Raw genomic sequence first — 25005 nt, forward strand, 5'->3', positions numbered from 1 at the left:
CCTAATCGTTTGTGGATTTTCTCCTAACATATTCACGTCATCCGCATAGACAAGCAGCTGATGTAACCCGTTCAATTCCGAACCCTCTCTGTTATCCTGGACTTTCCTAATGGCATACTCTAGAGCGAAGTTAAAAAGTAAAAGTGATAGTGCATCTCCTTGCTTTAGCCCACAGTGAATTGGAAACGCATCTGACAGAAACTGACCTATACGAATTCTGCTGTACGTTTCACTGAGACACATTTTAATTAATCGACTAGTTTCTTGGGAATACCAAATTTAGTAAGAATATAATAATAACTTTATCATGGCTTTATTATGTCAACTTTTACAATTTGCCTGGCTGACTAGTTTCGATATGTATTCAATGAATAATAAGTATAAATGAAGTTTCATTGTATATCTCTGCAAATCCATAATGCCTTTATTTACGAATTATGTTTTCTGCATAATTTATGCAGAACTGACTTTAAAATTTCTTTCTCGGTTCAATTTTTTTCAAGATTATGAAACTTCATTTGATTTTTAATTGTATTTCATGCAGGTTAAGGGGCTTCTAAAATATTGACTTAAGTAAAATGTTAAAAATACGTAACATAATATTGAGAAATTAAATTCTAATAAAAATTGAAAGTTCATAAGAGAACAAAAAATCTTTTTGTAATATTTCTCTCCACGTGCGGTAGTGACGCATAGCAAGAGTTAATGTTCCGTAAGGATAACTTCCTGGAAAATGAAATAAAAAGGTCCGTCATGATTTCTATTTAATATTAAAATGCTCACGTGGATATAAAGTACCGAGGTTTTTCCCGGATGTCTAAATACAGAAAATATATTAATAATAGCAGCTATTACTGGGTGTGTGACATTAGCTGAACGTCATCATGAGCATATTAGTTACACAATTCAATTCACAAGTAAAGTAATAACTCTGATATTGCCATAATGGAAATTTAATACATAATGACCTCACACTTCTTTTAGTCCATATAATATCTGAGGACTTCGAGAGGTATATATACCGATGCTTGGTAGCTGTAGGTACGTCTTCATCATGGGGTTCCTGAACATAGCTACACTCGCATTGTTAGCCTGCTCTTTGACTGCAGGCTTCCGATTGGATGACGAGAAATCACGTAAGTTCACTTATTACGTTAGTCCTTTTCCTTTGAAAGATAAAGTTCATCTCTTGGCTCTTCTTTCTCAGTATAAATCTCAGAGAATTGATTTCTAATTTTGAGACATTTCTTGTAATACCTCCTTATTGCCAATTGTTGTTATTAAATAATGTATTTAATTCGTAAATTTTAAGTCATCGCTTAGTATAGCTATTTATTGCTTCTAAAGTAATGTGTTTAATAGGTATATATATATATATATATATTTTTATTCCTATAACCATTACAGGTTGCCATTGACAAAGATTACCATGGTACAATAAATATAGAGAAATGCCTTGAGGCTTTATGAAACATATTTTTGTTGTTACAGTGAAAAATAACAAATTGAAATAGATTGAAACACAAAATAATATACGAAGTAACGTCAAAAAGATGTGAATCAAAGACATGGTGCATGTATATAATGCCTGAAAATAGCTATTGATCCTTTGCGTGTTTGTTTTTTTTAAACGTGTTTAATCTGTAACTACAGTCAATGTATTGTTATTAGTATCTCTTTGTTGTTACCTATTGCTTTAAAAAGAATGTGTTAATTTAAGTCAATTTTTCTACTATTCCTTTACTGTTTACATTTGTTTTTAAATCTTTTGTATTGCCCTACTATTATATATTGCCCTTCAAGAATTTCGTTAGTTATAAGTCATTACTTGTGCTATTATTTCAATTATTGTACTTGTTCCTGAATCACGCATGTAACTTGTAACCGTAAATCATTGCTTGTAATATCCTTTTATTACTCTTAACTGTTTCATTGTTCATGGATTAAGTATTAATTTGAAAGTGAAAGTCAAACTTTGTTATATTAATGTACTATAGATTATCTTTTTAGGTCGTGTATTTACTCTGAAACGGTTAGACATTCTTGTATATCTTTGAAGTGATTATTCCTCAAACATCTCATTTAATCTTTAACAGGATCCATTCTTTCATTAAGGTGCATTCTTCTACATAATTCATGTGAATTGTAATCTTGACCACAATTTTGTTTATTGGTTATAAAATGTGTATTTTGATGCCAACTATAACCCTAATATATCTCAGGGTGAAATACGGTTTATTAAATTGGATACTAAAAAAAAAATCACAGAAGAGTGTAGATTATACATAGTCTGAAGTGGTCAGCTGCGCGCGGCGGTAAGTTTGTTGATCACACTAATTGCGCGCAGAGGTTAGTTTTGGGTTATTCCTCTATTTTCATTCCAATTTTAAATTATAAATCTCTTGAATAGTCATACACCTATGCCAATCATAGAATTCAGTGGCTTAAAATATTGCTATCCAAAGCTGGGAACGTCAAGAACTTTTAGTGTTCATATTCGAAATGGGATACATATTACTTACTTACTTACTTACTGGCTTTTAAGGAACCCGGAGGTTCACTGCCGCCCTCACATAAGCCCGCCATTAGTCCCTATCCTGAGCAAGATTAATCCAGTCACTACCATCATATCCCACCTCCCTCATATCCATTTTAATATTATCTTCCCATCTACGTCTCGGCCTCCCCAAAGGTCTTTTCCCCTCTGACCTCCCAACTAACACTCTATATGCATTTCTGGATTCGCCCATACGTGCTACATGCCCTGCCCATCTCAAACGTCTGGATTTAATGTTCCTAATTATGTCAGGTGAAGAATACAATGCGTGCAGTTCTGTGTTGTGTAACTTCCTCCATTCTCCTGTAACTTCATCCCTCTTAGCCCCAAATTATTCCTAAGAACCTTAATCTCAAAAACCCTCAATCTCTGTTCCTCTCTCAAAGTGAGCGTCCAAGTTTCACAACCATACAGAATAACCGGTAATATAACTGTTTTATAAATTCTAACTTTCAGATTTTTTGACAGCAGACTGGATGATAGAAGTTTCTCAACCGAATAATAACAGGCATTTCCCATATTTATTCTCCGTTTAATTTTCTCCCGAGTGAAGAAGCTAAAATATTGGCACTCTTAGTGAAAAACTCTTGGAAATATTGAATTGCATGAAAAATTTACAGAAATCAAATTGTACCTATAAAATACAGTAGACATATCAAAATTGTTTCGATTGTTCTTATAATAAATCAAATACATATTTTAAGGAATTCATTGGGGTGGTATTTCCACGTTTGTATTTTAAAATAAATCCTATGTATAATGTTCAAGGCTTTCATAGGCCGAATTCATTTCAGAAATTTCAATTTATTTATTTTAATGTTAGCTTCAACAAAGCTGTAAATATGGGATGTGCACTGTTAAAATTCAGTCCGAAAGCCCTGTGCAATGTCTCAGAAGCATTGGTGGTTCTTTCACATGTAACTATATCAGAAGTCCAAATTTCTAATAGGTAAACCATACAACAAATTTGTATTCCACGATCAATATTTACATATAGCTGTTTATTTTTTCAGTCAGTGACTACGTCAGAGAGCTAGGCAGTCAGATCGAGAATATACAAGCTCTCGATTTGGATAAAGAGGATGTCGACCAACATTCCAACTCCAATTTGGAATCAGATGTTGAAGATATTGGCTCGCTGTTGTCTAGGGTAGCACGATCGCTGTATGAAGCATACACACCAAATTTGGAAGGTACAGTATAATCCCAGCAGATCATGTATATATAGGGCAATAATTCTTCTGTAAAAGGTTATATTCACATATCGATATTATCTCGATGTGAAATCGTTTACAAGTAGGCCTACATTTAGTTGAAAATGTGTAACAAAAATTAAGATATGAATATAAAAATGTTTTTCACAAAGGAGGCAGCGGAGAAATGCGACAGAGTTGCAAAGTTAGAAAAACATCCGATAAAATATGGGAAGTGAAGTAAGTTCCTCTGGTCAAAAAGAGAATAAGAAACATAAATCTTTGTTCGGGAGAAATAGGATGGCAGAGTATTTGTAGAATCGCTGTACACGCGTGAAATGTTAAATTGATTGGTAGTTGTGTGATTTCAAATAATCTTAGGTCACCACTTGATGAGGATCGTCTTAGCATGATCACAAAACAAATAACTAGAACTTTTAATGAATATTGTAATCAGTGCAAGAAAATAAATGTAGCATTACTGCTCTAGCCACTAGTAATATCTTGAATGTAATACACAATACGACGATATTCAAACTTCATTTGTTTTTCCAGTAATGATGCGGGTTGCTAAGCAACAAGATGCACGTATCATTTTGTATCTCACAACAGTTTCTCGAAATTACCTACTGCTACCAACATTTAAAACTCAGTTTATTATTTATATATTGTATTTACGTTTCAATTAACATTCCTTTCTATTTACATTCACTATTTATATGTAGAAAATTCACCATGATTTATTTTTGACCTATAATCCATAAGGTGGTTCTGCCTATCGTATTTACATTGTAGTATTACAAAAGATATTTTAGTCAACGATAGACCATTTCGTACCATTTCTAATATTGATCATAATATTCCTACTTAATTCAGGTTTGTAAATAATATACAAAAGTAATTTAGAAATATCTAAATAAATGCAAATCAAGCTTTCAGGTGTATCTCCCTGTAAAGTTGATTTGAATAATTTCGAGGGAAAAATTCTTCCGGGGCCAGGTATCGAACCCAGATCCTTTGGTTTAACGTACCAACGATCTACCAACTGAGCTACCCGGGAACTCTACCAGACACCGATCCAATAATTTAAGTCACACAGAGTTATTGTGCACTCAACGTTGGTTGCTTGACGCTTGTCAGCCCACTTTGAGGTCTGTGGATATAGAGGGAACAATTGGATCGGTGTCTGGTAGAGTTCCCGGGTAGCTCAGTTGGTAGAGCGTTGGTATGTTAAACCAAAGATCCCGGGTTCGATACCTGGCCCCGGAACAATTTTTCCCTCGAAATTATTCATCTACATAAATGTATTTAATAACTGCAAATTAACGTAAATAATTGTAAGTAAATATAAACAATAATTGTACTGGGTGAAATTTCTTTCTACTTTTCCAAGTTAAGTCCTTGATTTTTTGTACACATAATCACAGTGTCATAGATAATGATGTGGTGAAGTTTCTGACTAATTAACAAAAAATATTTTTAAAAATTTAGCATATTAGTAAAGTATTATGTATTAGTTTTCCTATATTTTTACTACAAAATGAAGTAAGAAAAATTATAACCACTGCATGTCTAAAAATAACAATTTTTCAGTACCAATATAAACATTCATTTTAATTTAAAAATTAATCATTTAATCACAAAATCCACTCTCAATTTTGTTAACCACAGTACATAGAATATGCTGTAAAAATTTCATGTTCTTACGTTTACGCTTAATTTTCTTTGTGAATGGGCCTTAAGGGGAGAGGATGGTATTTTTTAAACTTGTTTCCTATTTGGTGTAAAATATTAATTCTTTGTATGTAGAGAACTCATAGCTGTGGCAACTCAACGAAATAAAAGTATTTTGAAAAAAAAATATTTGGGGGCCAAAATTTGAAAAAAAAAAAATATATATATATATATATATATACACCCAATGCAGGATTGTACTAAAACCGATATATCTAAACCGTTTTAAAAGATAGATTCAAACCGTTTTTTGCAATGTATTTGCAAATGCATGTTCTACAAACTGACTGTAACAGAATTTTGATATTAGTTCCTACGTTTGTAAAATAAACGATTAAAATTTAATAACAATTTTCTGATTTCCTTTCTTGCAAACAAACGGACGTATTTTTAAAATGAAATCAATTAACAAAATTCTGTTACAGAGAAAAGTTTCCTAATAGTCTAAAGAATGTGTGCTCCAAATTTCATTCATGTATCTTTAATAGTTCAGAAATTATATCCATTTTTGTCTGGCAATGTAGCAAAAAAAATGAAGTTACTGGTAGAAACCGATAAAAACGGGCATGTGATTTAAAAATCCATAGCGCAGGAAGTTTAAAAATGACGTCTCAACACCCGATAAGGGCACAAATACCCACAAAATGTTATGCAATGCATTCCACACATATCAAAGGGTATTTTAAAGAAAAAAAATATTTTTTTTGTTGAAAATTTAATTTACCGGAAACAACAATAAAGTGGGCGAGTGATTTAAAAATCCATAACGCAGGAAGTTTAAAAATGGCGACTCAACACCCGATAAGGGCACAAATACCCACAAAATGTTATGCTATGCATTCCACACATATCACAGAGTATTTTAAAGAATTTTTTTTTTTAATTTACTTATTTTTCACCAAAAAATACCATCCTCTCCCCTTAAGAAAGCGCCAGAAAGGCAAATGTTGCACCCACTTGAGTTTCTACACTTACAGGAATTGGACATTTCGTGTCAAGAAGATCACCTCAAGATGAAGAAGGTGGCAGTGGAGAAGGTGGTAAGAGAAGAGGAGGCGGTAATAAAAGAAAAGGAGGTAATAAAAGTGAAAGAGGAAGGAAGAGAGGCAAGGGGCAGGGTGAAGAGTCATCTGAAAGTCTGACAGGCCCTGAAGGCTTTCAAGATTCTGAGTCAGCGATGGACGAAATATTTTCACGTATAACGCGCAGTCTTGAGGACAGCAACGCATTTGAAGCCGGCTATTACGCGGAACTGGAGAGTCAGCTACCGGAGGAACAAGCGGAATATCTCGAAGGACCGGATTCCCACGGCTCTCAGCAGATGGTAACATTTTCAATATAGAACTTACTTTGAACTTCAAATAGAATACAATGTTTCATTTTCGCTGGCAGAGTTAAGGCCATAAGACCTTCTCTTCCACTCAACATTAGACTAAAGATTCTCCAGCAATATTCTTCAGTTAAGTTTTAACGACTAGTAGGGTAAACATTGGTAATTTCGTGGCAGTGGTTATTTCGTGATATTTTTTCCTGGCTGTTTCGCGAACTAACCAATGGTGTTACGAGATTCAAATTTCCTCCAAAGGGATTGTACATGTTGTTCGGTTTCAAAAAACATACAGCAACGCTTTGTGTGACTATTGTAGCTGCTTCAGTGAGCTATTGCGTTCGTAGAGAGCAAGTTAGAGTCGATTTTTCAGGCGTACAAATTTTGTGGATGTTTATAATTGCATTATAGGCTTATTACTGAACGTAAACATATGATATGTGGTACAAAGATTTATTTTATGTTAATGAAATTTTAGAAAAGATTTTTGGAATTTTAGATACAGCTGTAGTCGCCATATAGGCTTAGCTTTACTGATAGAAATCTTAGCGGTTTGAGGTGACATTTCGTTGGGCATTACGGTTAAGAAAGCTTTGTGTCAGATGGGTTCCGGGGATGTTGACAAAAGTCCACAAAGAAACTCGAGAAGCAGTGCCCAGTGAACTTTTGGACCAGTATGCGAATGGTGGAGATGACTTACTTGCAAGAATTGTGCCAGGAGATGAAACATGGCTCCACCATTTTGAACCGGAGACAAAGAGGCAGACAATGGAGTGGCATCATACTAATTCACCAAAGAAATAGAAATTGAAAACTTTGCCTTCGGCAGGAAAAGTTATGGCTACTGTATTTTTCGATTCAGAAGGATTCTTGCTTGTGGACATCAATGTAATATCACGAAAGTACCAAGGTTATCACGAAATAACCAATCAATTAGCTTAAGTTATAAAAGTGGTTTTTGGCAATTGTTCAAAAACGTATCCATTCTTTTATGTCTCCAAATTTGTACAGCACATTATCGTCTCTTAGATGGAAATATCGGAATAAGAAAATAGTTACACATTTGCATTTTAAATTAATTTTTATAAAATTATCACGAAATTGTCAATGTTTGCCCTACTTGTTTATTTAATTTCAGATAAAACCTATACGAAAAAGTAATAATTCATGAGCTAATGTAATTCAATTCAGTCTATATAATTAAGTTGAGATAGCTAGTTGGTTAAATGATGAGAATTAATTTAGTAGAAGTGTACTAGAACTATGTTATAGGCAGCAAAATATAACTCTAAAATATATTGATATAATGAGAATAATAATAATACAGTGTTACTATAAATGATCTTTCCAATTACAAACTTGAATAACTATCTTTAGGAGACACTTAGAAGCATGATATTGGCATCAATGGAAATAGAAACTGAAATATTTCTTGTTATGTTGGTGAACCTGTCGCATATTTATTAATTTCGTTGCTAGGAGACGATATAACAGAAAAATGGCTGCAAACGAAGCCAGGAAGGCATTTTGTGTGCTAGATTATCACATATCCCAGTCTGTTGTCACTGTAAAACGCAAATTTAGAAGAAAATTTGGTGTTGATCCACCCAGTGGGCCCAGTATCCGTAAGTGGTACCTAGACGTGTTACAGTTATGCCTTCTTCCTCAACTGGAACAGGACATCAAAGGCCTCATTTTTCAGAACGATGGGCACCACCCCATTACCACTTCGATGTCAGAAACAACTGAATACATGATTTCCAAGGAGATGGATTGGACGTGCTGGCCGTGAAGATTTAGAATGTTTGCACTGGCCTCCACGTTTCCCCGACTTCACTCCTTGTGATTTTTTCTGTGGGTTTTTATAAAACAACAAGTGTATCAGCCATCATTACCACCTACCATTGAGGATCTTCGTGTCCGCATCACATATGCCATTGCACTGGTGGATGGTCCAATGCTACAATGTGTATGGCAGGAAATTGACTACAGACTTGATGTGTGTCGTGTGACACAAGGAGCTAACATTGCGCACATGTGACTTACTTACGGTTGTGAAACAAATGTTTCTCTTTCTGTTTCATGTTTCATGTTTTCCAGTGAAAAAATTTAAAAATTGTTGGATTTTCTGTTTCTGTTGATACCAATTTCATGTTTTCTAATTTTTGCTGATTTAAGAGTAGCATATGTGATTTAACCGAATGGATAACAAAAAATATTTGAGTTTCTATTTTCATTGATACCAATATCATGTTTCTAAGTGTCTCCTAACGATAGTTATTCAAGTTTGTAATCGGAAAGATCATTTATAGTAACAGTGTATAATGAGATTTTGCCATTAGAGGTTTTGTATTCTATTTAGAGAAATTAATGGTGATAATAACAATGGACAGATATTAGTTTCGTTATAAGTAACAAATATTAATCAGTGATGAATCTCTTAAGTAAGAATTTATGTAATTTTGATCTAAATTAAGTTATTGTCCAACAACCCCTTACATCACTCGGAAGCGAGTTCCAATTTCTAGCAACTGAAACTGGATAGAATGAAGAATATAAAGATGTCTTGTGGTGGGGTATAATGAGCAAATTGTTATGATGAGACCTGGTACTTAGCTGATGATATGCGGATAAATTTTGAAAACGAGAAGCCAAATAGATTGGGGTAGCGGTGCGCAGAATTTGAAATAAGAGAACAAGAGAATGCAGGGCTCGTCGATCGCTTAGCCTTAGCCAAGACAGAGTTTGGAAGGACGGGGAAACATGATCATACTTACGAATATTACAAATATAACGGACGCACGCATTATGCACACCTTGTAGCCTGCTGCTCAAATATGCATTTAGGTTACTTAATATAATATCGCAGTAGTCGAAGTGTGGCATCACGAGTGTTTGTACAAGGATTAATTTTAGTTTATCAGGAAGAAAATGCTTCAGTCGTACTCACCATATGGAAACCCAGAATTACTGCACTGAAACTCCAATTATGTACTTCGGTACATCAGAGTCATATGATAAAGCGTTAGTAATCACTTTGTGATTCAAGACGGCGCCATGTTCCGTCGGATCCCGGCCACTTAGTCACTCGTATTGAGTGCACCTATGTACTTGTGGTTGGACATTTTGTCTACTGTCACACACGCTGTGACACAGTATATGAGGGTAGGCCAAAAATTAGGTAGAACTTAAAATGAGAGGAATTCAATTCGGCATCGGAACGTGAATCCGCTGTGACTTAGTGGATAAAGCGCCAGCACGTAAAGCTGGAAACCCGGGTTCGAGTTCCGGTGCCAGAGATAATTTTTCTCCGTTCTACCGATTCTTCACCAAACAATTTCTAGGCTACTAGACGTGAATGTCGTCATTTTAATTTAAGGGGGCCATGACCTCGCCCCATCTGCTGAGGCGTCTTACATTTTCATCCATACAAAATCCCTGCAGTACATCAATTAAAACATAACGATATTCTGTAACGAAGAGCCTGAGTTCCTTATCTCAAACTGATGTATTCTGCCCTTCTCCATCATCTTTGAAAGTTTGCAACGTAACCTAGGAAACACCTTGTATACTGCTTGAATGATCTTCATTTTATATCGCAATATTTAATACGTAAGTTTCCGTTTGGACAGAAATTTCTCAGATTTTGCTCTTTTGTTCAGCGACATCATCACCACATGCAATGTTGCGGAGAGGGTCCCTTGTTTACCATAACTGAAGAAGATAAGAAGATAATGGAAGAATGCTTTAAAGGTAAGTACTTCTTTACATATACAAATGCGATACCCAATTAAGCAAAGACAATTACATACATGAACAGTTGAGGCAGATAGTTGATTTACTTGTAATACGAGATAATTTAGAAGCATACATCAGGATCTTAAAGAGGTATTCCGACGTGGAATTTAGATTCTCTAAACTGTTCAAACTAGGGAACTGAAAATTTCTACAGCATTCTTGCTGCATACAGGCTAAATATTGTCTGTAAAAAGCTTAATCTAATTTTGTTAAGAAATGTATGAATTGTTAATATTTTTGTAAATATAATTACAATTTCTTTAGTCTCTTTTAATCAGGAAATGTTTTAGTGCTTTACTTTTCATCATCATTTTAACTTTAATATTAATTTTAATTATTATACATCTTGATTACACAACTTTTAACACTGTATCACTTCGGAATATGGCATAGCAAAATTACAAAACACTTCCACATATGCAGAACACATCACAAGTACTAAATACACCTACAGAGACATCAACACAGACATGGAAATTCTACACATCCAACCAAAAAGCCAGAAACTAAACACACTAGAACAATATAAAATATACAGGCATACTAAACACATCCTAATGAAATTCTCAACGTACAACTCAATTTCAGAACACACTCTTTGACTCCACATTACATTACACAAGCACTCCCCCACAGGAAACAAAACAGAGGCGCCAAGACCAGCAACGACTAGTTCTGAAGAAGACCAATAACAGGTCGAAACATGTAAACCAGATACGATAGAATTTAACACGAGAAAGTCATATAATACATATTCCGAATGTAATTATTAATTTTATTCTTAATATTGTAGTTATAATCCTCTGGTAGAGCTGAAGAGAAGGCATGATGTTAAATCTGAACAAGGTTAAAGAAATAAATATTAAATATTACATCAAAAATTAAAAAAAAAAAAAATCGCTACTCTTTCTATAAATTTGAAACTTTTGCTTAAAAAATTGCCTGTACACTTTTCAAACACTCAGAAACAGAATTTGCTGCCAAGGGTTTCGATTATACTTACTAAAAATAAGAAAACATATTTAATGCAGTGGAGTATGAAATTTACCAAGAAAATAAAGTAACCAATATAAAATGCTATACGTATACATACATACATACATATTTATTTATTTAATTATTTATTTATTTACTTATTTATTTATTTATTTATTTATTTATTTATTTATTTATTTATTTACTTATGTGCTAATACTTGTAACATGAAATATAGTATACACAGAACGAAATTTGTAGCCACATGCTCATAATACGAGACGAAATGAAATTCTTAAATTAGTTGAACCTAAATGTTTCACATCTGCTGCTTTACTACACAGTACAAATTATGGTCCACGGCTATATAATTCGATAATAAAATTTCATCCAGAATTGACTACTTTAAGCAATGAAATTTTCAGATCCAGAATTAAAAAATTTATATGACAGACTTCCCTGTATATATATTATGTACCATGTATTGTAAAACAAGTTTATTTCTATCCTAAGTGTATTTTTCTATTTTATCTTGGTTACTATCTCAACATGACCTGCACTAATTATACTACTAATAATAATTTAATATTAATCCATCAATCTAAACATCGTCTCTTTTTTCACTCAGTTATTATTAGTATTATTATTTACTAATTTTATTACAATCTTTATGTGAGCTTTTTTCTTAAGTATTTTGTCTACAAAGTATGTGTATCTATGTAACGGAACTGTCCCCGAACACGAGCTTTGCTCTTTCGGGGTATTTTAATGTAACGTTTTTATGTATATGTTATTATTAAATAAATAAATAAAAAAAAAATAAAATAAAATAAAATAAAATATACAAGTTTACCTTATCCCTAAAAGAGTAGAAGTCGTGCTCAGGGGCGGATTCCTGATTTTAAATTAAGAAGTATATAATAAAATTCGTTTTATATCTACTACACAATAAGAATACCCTATATAAATTTAAATTTACAATTCTTAATTATTTATAAACTATTACATCCAAATTAAGATGGTAGAGAAATGTTATTAAGAACAAGAACATTCACAAAAAATCATACATTTACGACATCATCTGTAGAAAGAGTAGCAGTTTTAGTAAAGGAAAATATACAAAAAACTGAAGCCGAGAAAAGTGATTTTGTAAGTTTGCAACTATACCGTAAGTAATGTCATTAATTTCAAGGGATTACTCTTCGAGATATTTCAAACAAAAAAATTATATACAATTTTGCTCGTTTTTGCTTCCTTTTGGAGATAAAAATTGTTTTATATGAAACACTTCATATCGTGTTTTGGGAAAGCCATTGGTTTAATTCCCAATATGCTGAGTGCATATAAGAGAGCAATGTATTATGATAATAAATGATTGAAAGAATTTCAGTTTTGTTCTTCAAATGTGCAGAAATTTCATCCTAACAAATGTAATATTTTCAATTTCTTTTCAGTTACATTTGTTCAGATCAAATTCGACTATTGATCGGATTTTTTGTATTCGACAGATATTGGAGAAAAAAATGGGTGTATAAGAGTACAGTAAATCAGTTATTCATACGTCCACTTCGCATTTTAACATTTTGCACCTACTGATTGTCATTTCAGAAAGAAACATAACGGTAAAGGACAAAGAGGGCGAAAATAAAACCAAAGGGCATCACAGAATGGACCCGGTAAGTATGTTAATGGCTTGATTATGAAGCAAGCAATGAAATAAAAACATGGACCCAATACTCACGTGCAAACAAATTGAAATAATACTTGACGAAGTCAATAAACTTTGACAATCAAAAATATAATGATTATTGTGAGCCATTACACTGCACGAAAAATCATCAGATAATGCTTGCCATTTGTCCCGAAAAAATAGAAAATGCCCCGATTTTTGGGCTTCGAAAAGTTCCCTGTGTAAACTGAAAATTAGTCGCAAAAGTCTCAATTTTGAGGAACTAAATAAAAATGAATTGTTATAAAAATCTGTTATCTTTCTTTAAATATGAGCGACATGTGTAATATGAATTCTCGTGTGTGATTTGTATCATATTGTTTTAGAGCAGAACAAAAACTTTTTATATCTACAGTATGAAACACGAACATATGTCAACTTCTAATTTGTAAATAAGGAATTAATAATTTCGGAAGCATTCATAAATACTTGATCTGTTATACAGTATTATAAAAATATTCTACAAATTGTTTCTGTTTATTTATCAAATTAGGCCAACGACGGCTATGTAAAAATTGTGATTTATTTATCAACTCTCCACTTCAAACATACATTTAATATAATTATTTCTAGTTCAATATCTCTATTGTGTACTCAACCTTTAGTTTGGAAAGTTACGATTTCTATGCTAAATACGCTAGCAAAATTGTTCTGTTTCAAAATTGCGTGTGACTGAATTTCTTTGTAGTCAGAATTCACGAAACAATATTTAAACGGACCACCTCTGTGGTGTAGGAATCAGCACCGGGTTCGATTCCCGGTCCGGTTGAATTTCCTGGTTGAGGTTTTACAGGGTTTTCCCCTCAACCTTACGGCAAATACCATGAAATTCGGACCACAACATCCCTGAATATCACCGGCTTTTTTCATTAGCAAAATCATACTCATAACAAATCAGTAACATCTACAGACGCCATCTAGTTCACAACAATAGAAGCTGTACTCAATAATAGCACAGAGGCCTTCGGATTTCACCCAAAAGATTAAGTAGCGATGTGACCAGAGATGTTAAAGCGTGTATAAACAACAGAAAAGAAATATATATATTAAAAAGCTCACTTAAGTTACATTTGACATGTTTCGTATAATTATAAATATACTGATAGTTGTTACTGAACATAATATTGAAGTATAAAAAACGCTCGTGATACCCTCAGTTTAATAAATGTATTAATTAACAAGTGAAGGGTTTGTATCTTCTGGTCCATTTCTAAGTCCCATTATTAACAACAGACTTTCATTTCTTTTCAGTGCATTATGCAATGCTATGGAAACAAAACACACTTGGTAAGTTGAGTGATAAATTTATTTGAACGTATCAGGGAATCTTTCCTAACATTTAAATTATTGCATTAAATATGTCGTGTAGCCAATTGCAGTACAAATGTTTTCGTAAATGGAACGGAATTCAGACTTTGTAACAGAAATACGCGATGTGACGAATAATTAATTCCTCTCCTTGACTCTTACAGTTGGATAAGGATGGTAAACTTATAAAAGACAAAGTTAGAGAATCCACACTGGCACACATAGTCGATTGGCTGAAGCCAATAGCCGAAAAACATATCGATCAATGTGTGGAGATTGCTAACAATGGATCGAGTAAGTATGAAATCAAACTATAATTACAGTCTAGTATATACAGCTACGAAGCTCAATACGTAGTAAATATGCAAACATTAGGTAGTTGCTCACCTCTAGGATCATTACAGGCAATGCAAAATAGTACCGGCACAGTCTATTGTTTTTCTAGCACCCTCAGAACTCAAGCTTCGTGACTTTATATAGTAGACTGTGCTAGCTATAATGATATTAGAAATTTATAAAATATCAATAAATTTTAAGTTAAATTTGTGTTTGTGTCAAAGATGAAGAAATATTAGCTAACACCCTATATATATATAAACCAGGAATTTTCGTCTAGTACTTTTCCTCCGAAAAATACATGTCCGAAAATGTTCGTTTAACAAATGTCCATGATTGTAAGTCCTTGGTTCACAAAACATTACAGTGCAATACACATTTTCGTCCTACAGACTTGATGAAGTGATAATATCAAAAATATAATGAAGACCTGAAGTGAATAACGATCTAAATTCCATTACCAGACTTTATTGCGATATGAGTGATTATGTGCGATGAAGCTATTGACATATAACGTCCCACCATTTATGAACACCTAAAAAACCTATAAATAAACACTGGTTTATGAATACGAAAAAACGTTAGATCGCTGATCATCTACCGGTAGCCCGCGCTAAGAACGTCTATGAATACGGCCCTTAATAATTTAAACACAAGTCTACCCAAAATATGCTAATCACGAAGCCAGTCTGGATATTCCCGATGGATATCTTTAGACAAAGTTACTGCTTTCCGTTACTTAATTATTTCACATTCGTCAGAGAGCCACGTGATTTAGCCAATAGAACTGGAAATCAAGATTTCTCACTTAAAGATGAAAATAGATACAATCGTAGTAACGATATGAGGGTTGCATAAGTACTTCACTGGCAGTAAAATAATGCAAGCGGAATTTTCTCTGATTGATCCTCATTTCCAAATGTATATGGAAAATACGTAGGGTAAACTAGGGTCTGTTGGACAGTCGGGCATGTTGGACACTCTGTACTTTAACGTGTTTACCTCGCCACTTCTGGGCACCACATTCAGCTACAAGTCAATGACGGAAGTAGCCCCACTCGTGCCTACTTCCGTCATTGACTTCTAGCAGAATGTGGTGCCCACAAGTGGCGTGGTAACGCGTTAAAGTACAGAGTGTCCAACATGCCCGACTGTCCAACAGACCCTAGTTTACCCTATATTTAAAGTCTCAAACATGTAATAGAAATTCAATCTACAATGAAGAAGATAATACACAGGGTTATTGTTGAAAAGACTCGTTGCAAATAAAAACCTATTTCTTCTTTGTACCGAATAAAAAGGAATCAGAAATTTTGAAAAATTATTAATGCGAAGTCAAGAACAAGATTTAGCATTATAGGAATATATTTCCAGATCGTATATATTAGAACTGTCCCGCGCCGTGGCGTCGTGGTCTAAGGCATCCAGCCTAGGACTCGCGTTACGGAATGCGCGCTGGTTCGAGTCCTCATGGGGGAAGAAATTTTCTCATGAAATTTCGCCCAGTGTATGGGACCGGTGCCCACCCAGCATCGTGATGCACTTGGGGAGCTATGATAGGTAGCGAAATCCGGTTGCGAATGCCAGCTATAACGGCTGGGGGGATCATCGTGCTAACCACACGATACCTCCATTCTGGTTGGATGATCGTCCACCTCTGCTTCGGCATGTGGGCATGAGGCCAGCAGCCGACTGGTCGGTCTAGGCCCTTCACGGACTGTAGCGCCACGGATTATTATTATTATTATTATTATTATTATTATTATTATTATTACTAGCCGTACCCGTGCGCTCCGCTGCACCTGTTAGAAATAAATATAAAGTAATTACATAATTAAAATAGGACGTTTGATCCAGGGAACAACTTTTACAACAGCGCAAGATAATCTGCTTCGCTCATTACCCAATTTTTTGCATTGCATTTATTGCATATATATTTTATGTATTTTAACACGATTCAATTTAGCATAGTTAAAATTTGAATTATAAAATAATGGATTGCTAAGTTAACGTACTATTACTGCATCCTAAATAAATACACTCTCGTTGTTCGTTAATTCTCTGAGATTAAAATGAGTGTACATAAATATTATTTTAAGAAATACAGAAAACGAATGTACAAAATAGCCTATCCAATTTTCTGTAGGCTATATTTAATAGCTTTCGATTGTTGATGTCCAAGGCCCCTGTTTCGATTGTTGTTGTCCAAGGCCCCTCATAGACGAAGTCATTTGTTCTTAATTCATTGCACCGTCTTAGATGGCGTTATTTTAATTTTAAAACTCATTTATCTCATTAAATACCAGTCCTATCAAAATTTTGTAAAGAATAAAACTTATCGGAAATAGTTTTCAAAGAAACTTTTGTTATGTAACATTTTTCACAAAAATCAATAATAAGCGAGATATTTCGATTTATTTAATTCAGGCCTCCTTATAACCCCCCTTTTAAATAAAGTATTTTAAATGCCATATAGCCTAAAATCTAAGTTACAACGAACTTAATTTATATTCCAATTTTCATATAAATCGGTTCAGCCATTATCGCGTTAAATGGTAACAATCATACAGACAGACATACAAACAAAAATTTCAAAATTGCGATTTTCGGTTTCAGGGTGGTTAATTACATATGTTAGGACCAATTATTTTTGGAAAATCGAAAATTACCAGAAAAATTTCGGCTACAGATTTATTATTAGTATAGATTATTACTACATATTAGAACTAAAATGGATTGAAGCATTTTCAATAGGATAGGGAGAGGTGACGTGACTGTGTTACAATTTCATGTCGTTTTGAAATTGTATTAGTGCACAAAGGCGGAAAGGGAAAAAACAACCATGGTGCCCCTCAAGGAGGTCCAGAAGGTGGACGTCCTCATGGTGGTTCCCCAGATGGTCCTCATGGTGGGCAAGGTGGTCCTAAAGGGGGTCAACATAAAGACGGCAAAGGACGCGGGAGACACTGCAAGCATACTCTCGCCACTTTCAAGAGATGCATTATGATAAAACTGGAAAAGGTGAGTACTCCAGCATAACCTCTTACATGCAGAACACGATTCAGATATTTCACTTTACATACTTTAATTAATTTATTTATTAACTAGCCGTACCCGTGCGCTCCGCTGCACCCGTTAGAAATAAATATAAAGTAATTATATAATTAAAATAGGACATTTGATTCAGGGAACATCCGTGTTTGATAGAAGGATAAATCGTTTATTATGTTACTTAATTTAAGTTGAATTAAAGAATCAAAATGCGATCATGTTGATCCAGAGACCACTCATTTGGTCATAAAAATTAGTTTAGGAAATACAGGAAACGAATATACAGAATAGCCTATCAAGTTTTCTGTGCATAAGAATCTATTTTAATCTTACCTGTCCTCCATTCACTAAGAAGTTACTGTGATAACATTATAGCATTATGTCCATCTATAGAAACTACACTTTCCAATGGTGAATTAATAATTAATTATACAAATCGGTTAATTTAGCTTCCGATATTACTTCATAGAAACGCAGAAACATTATCTGTAGGCTATCTTTCATAGCTTTCGATTGTTGCAGTCCAAGGCCCCTTATAGACGAAGTCATTTGTTTTTTATTTGAATACACCGCCTTAGATGGCAGTTATTTTAATTTTAAAACTCATTTATCTCATTAAATATCAGTCCTATCAAAATTTTGTAAAGAATAAAACTTATTGGAAATCATTTTTAAAGAAACTTTTGTTATGTAACATTTTTCACAAAAATCAATAATAAGCGAGATATTTCGATTTATTTAATTCAGGCCCTTTTATAAACCCCCTTTTAAATAAAGTATTTTGAATGCCATATAGCGTAAAATCTAAGTTACAACGAACTTAATTTATATTCCAATTTTCATCGAAATGCGTTCAGCCATTATCGCGTGAAAAGGTAACTAACATACAGACAGACATACAAACAAAAATTTCAAAAATGCTATTTTCGGTTTCAGGGTGGTTAATTATATATGTTAGGACCAATTATTTTTGGAAAATCGAAAATTACCATAAAAATTTTGGCTACAGATTTATTATTAGTATAGATTTTTTATTGTAACATATTGACTTTTTAACATTTAAATGTCTCCTATTGCTAGTAATTTGACCTAGAATGGACGTTCGAATGTCATACGTAGGGACCGGATTTTTATGTAATTACATATTATACAGGGTGATTCATACCACTCGTAACAGTCATTTATTTCGGAAACTAGTGCATTAAAATTTTCGAAACAAAAATATTTATTACTAAAGCACATGTGAACTTTCACTTGAGCTTGAATTCATCAATGAATCTTAACAGGAAGTAGGGTCAGTGGCGTATCACTTTAAAATTTCAAATTGGAGTAGTGGTCAAATATGGTACCATTTGATAGAGCTCTTCAAAACAAACAACTTTCAGAGGAAACGTTTTTATTAATTCCTACTCTTTCAATGAGAAAACGTACGAGAGACCTGCCAGTCACTTGACCACGTCGAAGTGTTAGGAGTCACTGACAGTGTTATGGTGTGTGCTGCTCAGAATGGCAGACAGTTTGAACATTTGTAAAAATTAATGACATTGTCCAGTTTTCAGTAACATCTGTCAACATTGATTGTCTTGTTTACATTTTCGTATTGCAATATTTCTCAATATTGATGACATTGTCTTTTCGTAAGTTTTCTCATTGAAAGAGTAGAAATTAATAAAAACGTTTCCTCTGAAAGTTGTTTGTTTTGAAGAGCTGTATCAAATGTTACCATATTTGACCACTACTCCCATTTGAAATTTTAAAGTGATACGCCACTGATTCTACTTCCTGTTAAGATTCATTGATGAAATAAAGCTCAAGTGAAAGTTCACATGTGGTTTAGTTATAAATATTTTTGTCTCGAAAATTTTAATGGATTAGTTTCCGAAATAAATTACTGTTACGGATGGTCTGAATCACCCTGTATTCATTTCAACCTAATAGTATATAAATAACAAATCTTTGTGAATCTTGTAATTACCATTAATATATTAAAATTTGATACTACATATTTTTACATATTTACCCCACATTACATATTATGGCTTGGTATTACATAAATCTACATATTTTGGGGTTTTATTCATTTTTACTTCTTTAAAAGGAAAAATAAAACTTCTGCTGGGGAAGTTTACAATTTGAAATACACAGATTTAAAAATCCTTTTTACCTACCCGAGAAGGGATATATTTCGGGACGAAACATAACATCTTAGTTCCAGGAAGTAAAAGAGGCATTCACCCCATACCGCCCACTGTAAGTATGAGTGAACAAAACACAACCTTTCTCATACAACTACTCTGTATTGTAAAAAAAAAGAAGGGAATAATCTCATACGCATAAGCGGACGACATAGCAGTAGGGTCTAAAGACCTTACAAAGTTACAAGAAACAATAAACATCACGGTAAAATGGTGCGATAGAAACAAATTTGATATAAATGTGGACAAGACAGAAATGATGATACTCAGAAACGGCGGAAGAGCACCAGAAACAGTAGAAATCGTCATGAAGAACAGAAAATTAAAAATTGTACCAGACTACAAATATCTAGGCCTAACAATACAAACCAGCGCAGATATTGATATTAAATATTTTCATGATTTTACATATTTTGGTACATATTCAGCTTATTTTTCTTACATAAATATGTACATATTTCACACCTTGATATTACATAAAAATCCGGTCCCTAGTTATATGCTCCAATCAGAACACTAAAAATTTTCCGCTACAATCAAGTCCCATCACGGTAACAACTGCAAAGTAGGGTAAATTCGGATAATTTCGTGATATTTCTTTTCAAATTTACCACGAAATTATACCAGCGAAAAATGTAATTTTGATTATATAGTATAAATGGCAGAAGATATACTATAGCCCAACAAAGATTCTGTTCACTGCGCTCTTACAATTATGTGAGAGGATTTTTTGGGAATTATTTTAAGAGATGCGAGATCTATAGCTTTGAATTTGTAAGTGAATACACCAAGCGATTTCCTTTGTTAAAAGAAGAGTTTTTTTTTTGTTTATAAGTATTGCTTGTTTGTAACTACTATATAAATTTATTTGTGGTAAAAATGCTGACACGTAACTTCATTAAATATAATGATGTACGTACATTAAGAACATTTTTTTTTTAATTTGAACCTTAGTTTCTGTCCTATGTGAAGTTAAAATATTTAATTCCTAACATATTACGCAAAGTCAATTCATAAAAAAAAAAAAAAATATTTACGAAAAACGTTTCAAAAAACTCAATCCCTTACATCGAACTTCAGTAACGGATATTTACTTTTCGAAACTTCCCACCTTAGGGAATTATTACATTAATTCAAGCTAGGTTTCACTCTCAATTTTTTTTTATATTGTATAAGAAACAAAATAAAAAGAAGCTGTTACATTTCAAGTACATCGTCATTTTGCGGTTTGATTACAATTAAGAACCATTAACATTTTATTGTTTAATATCCTTGGAAAGTAACAATAATTCTCCTTACGCTTAGTATAGTGAGAAAGTGAAAAGAAAAGAAAATTGCAGTCTAGAATACTGTGCTAAAACAACATATGTTATGTTTATTTACAGAATTGCCCTGAAGAGCACCGAAAAAAGAGTGAGTACAATTATTATTATCATAGAATTTTTCCTGTGGATGGAGGTCCAAACTGACAAAAAATCACATTTTGTAAAAGCAGTCTAAAAATATTACATAGTGTTGGGAATCTCTCAACAAAATTTTATGGCCCAAATGTTAGTCTAAAGAAAAGTCATAGAGTAGTTCTAGAAAAAAGATCGGCGAGGCAATTGGAATAAGGTGGGTGCTCCTGTTATGGCCATTTTCCTGACATGGCCACCCCCCCTATTGTGAGTTAGTTAACCAAAAAATCCGCTAAATTGCAGCAGCAATCAGTGAAAGAGCATCCTTGTATGTCACTTGATCGTTTTCCATCCAGTCAGGTTGAGCAATATGGCGTCAGTTGCCTGTTTTGCGGTTTTCATGTGACCTCTTCTTATTTTTCTCTGGTAAGTCTCCTTTGTTTATGCATGTTTTTCAAAGAATTGTTTCATGAAAACCATAGCACTCCATTCAGTTTTTAATGTCCTGTTGATTGGTGTTGTCGTTGATGGCGTATCTTTTACGAGTTGTTCATAATCAAACGATTTTCGTGAAAGCTTACCTGCTCCTGATATGGCCATATTAAATGCACCATGGCCATATGAAGTTAATTTCACTTTTATTTTTTCATCTGACAAATTTACATGCCTTATAGCTGGGATTACGCAAAAATTTTGTATCTTAAGAAAAACAACTTAATTTTTTTATGGAAAAACCTGTTTTGACTACACTTTTGAATTATAAAAAAAGATTATTAAGTGTCATGTTTATTCATTTTATACCAAAATTATTTAATTTTAACACAACTGCGCTATCAAACTGAAAACAATCACGATTTGTAGAACATGGAACAAGGGTGGCCATATCATGTTCACATGTTCCTGATATGGCTGCCAGGTAGACTTTTGGAAATTGGGACTTTCTGGACAATTAGAGCTATTTTTATGGGGAAACGAAATTGTTTTAAGAAAGTCCATTAGACTGCGAACGAGTAAGAAAAACGTGGTTTACATTTTTTTTTTCAAAATGGCGGCTAGAAAAATTCTCAAACCTTAGCATGGCCATATCAGGGACACCTACCTTATAAAATAATTGTAAAAATGATTTTTATTTCAGGGTTTAGAGTAACTGAATTATCAATTCTTTCGTGTTGTTGTTGTTGTTGATGATCACAAGATGTAAAACATTTATTTATTTATTCATTCCTGTGCATTATGTAGCTTTTGATAATGACTTCTGACGTCACATCCGGCTGTAGGGTCAACTATCTCGTTCACTTCTACTGGTAAATGTAACTTTGCAACACGGTCTTAGTATTCTTTATGTATTTATTCACGTGTCAGTAAAAAAGTAATTCAACATTAGCTCAAACAATAGACCTGCACAGTTTTATGCATTATGTCATTAACGAAGTAAATAATTAATTGAAGTAGTACTTATTTTAAAAATGTAAGTGCCGAAACTATCATTGTTGATTCTAAATAGTCCGTAAATTTCATAAACCCCGATATCAGAAAATAGGCCTAATAGTACTTGAATTTATGATTTTAAATCCATGTATAGGCCTATCAACGGTTTTCTCTAAGTGAAACATGTTATGCGTCTAGACCTACATGTAGTGTAAACTTCAGTAGCCTACTATTATTTTATAAAAAGAACTGACAGAATATTACAGAAAATATAGTAGACACATTGTCAGAGTACATAATTACCCTGCTAATAATATGAACGATTTCATAAACCTACGAATTTAATCAACTGCTTTAATGATTAACATTTATATTTGCAGCTGACGAGTGCAAGAAGAGACACGACAAGAAGGAAAAATAAACGGGAAATCAGGAAAGGACATCAGCAGCATGAGACCCACGCATTTCAATACGATCGGTGTATGGTGTGATTACGGTACCAAATCTGGCTGTGTGACACGATATTGGAGGAAATAAGCTTTCACTGCATAAAGTATACACCATTTTTCTGTTATGAATTATTTTAATTAAATTTATTACACAATAATCATTTAATGTATTACAAATACTTCAATAAATTTTACTAGTGCAATCCAAAACATCAATTTATTCAACTATCAAACGTCATGCAACTTTTCCACCTATATAAGAATGAATATGCGGCGGACAAGTATTTCCTTCTACCATAACCTTGATCAGAAATTGACTGAATTATAAATTTTCAGAAGAGAAGTTATCATTGACACTGAAGTTGTCGTCCGTATGCTCCATTTTTGCCTTCATTTAAAGTTACCTATTCATTTAGTAACTTATTTATTAATTATTTAATTATTTATTTACCCACCCACCCACCCACCCTGTTATTAAAGTTACCAGGCTTGTCTATAGAGACAGACAATCTATGTCTCTCTGCACAGTGGACTTTGACAACAATGAACCAGGTAAGAAGATTTTTCATATGAAACAAATTCATCATGTTCTCATCAGAGTAGAATATCGTCGAAAACCCCGAAACATCCCTCAGTGTAGCCTATAAGATGTCAGCGTTATGGTGACACTAAAAACTTTTACCGTGAAGTGTACTCAAAATCATAACTTTTTTGAATGCGCTAAACCTAGAGAAACCGTTTAACTGTGGAGTAGCACACTCGGAAAATCTAAAGGGCTGCAGTTATTATCTTGGCTTAAAGAAAAAGTCTGATGCAAATCCTACACAGCCAAATATCTCATCATTTCTTGGCCACACTCTGTACCCATCAAAATCAATTCCATCAGTACTTCTCCTGCTACAGATGTTATTTGAATGTTAATTCAATTAGTGACGCCTTCCCTGAAACCATACCTACCAGTGACTGAAACTTTCCTCCTCCAACTTGTCACAGGCCTTCTCAATAATGAACTTTAAAGCCAATGAAACGTTATCTGAACTGATTATTTTAAACTGGAATCAAAGCTAAGCGAGGAGCCTTCTTAGAATTTCTCTCCCGTAAGAATTTATTCTCATATAATATATTTAAGACCTAAAGATGCTCGAACGAGCGAAACTTTATGGAATAAATCATAATTAGGGAGCGGATTTTTATGTGCTAAAAACTTAAATATATTTATTTTTTATGTCGTAAAAAGTATGAAAACATTTGCTAAAAATAAAAATATATAATTTATTTTAAATATGACAAAATACCTTAATTAGCTTGGAAAAAAAAATACTAGGTACTCACTAACCACACTTGAGTGCTAGTAGTTGGCCGAGAATTGCAGTGAACAACAAAGGTCATCTCCAAATTCTCCATCACAAATGCATGCCGATTATCTCTGAACAACGACTTATACTGTGAAAACGATCTTTCCACATCACAGGGCGTCAGACGTGCATATTTAAAGAGAGGAATGTCACAAACACAAACACCGTCAATT

At 33.4% G+C, this 25005-nt stretch overlaps 1 protein-coding gene across 1 annotated transcript; it reads left to right on the plus strand.

Moving 5' to 3' along the window:
• Nucleotides 1–993: 993 nt before the first annotated feature.
• LOC138696967 (uncharacterized) lies at nucleotides 994–23687 on the plus strand. The gene is made up of 10 exons (XM_069822507.1): nucleotides 994–1136; nucleotides 3571–3750; nucleotides 6462–6808; nucleotides 10474–10564; nucleotides 13193–13260; nucleotides 14565–14600; nucleotides 14786–14915; nucleotides 17770–17978; nucleotides 21589–21616; nucleotides 23409–23687. The coding sequence occupies exons 1-10, from the start codon at nucleotides 1025–1027 to the stop codon at nucleotides 23447–23449; spliced, it is 1242 nt and encodes a 413-aa protein (XP_069678608.1). The 5' UTR covers nucleotides 994–1024; the 3' UTR covers nucleotides 23450–23687.
• Nucleotides 23688–25005: the final 1318 nt, after the last annotated feature.

The sequence above is a fragment of the Periplaneta americana genome, chromosome 3, assembly GCF_040183065.1.
Source record: "Periplaneta americana isolate PAMFEO1 chromosome 3, P.americana_PAMFEO1_priV1, whole genome shotgun sequence".
NCBI classification, from domain to species: Eukaryota; Metazoa; Arthropoda; class Insecta; order Blattodea; family Blattidae; genus Periplaneta; species Periplaneta americana.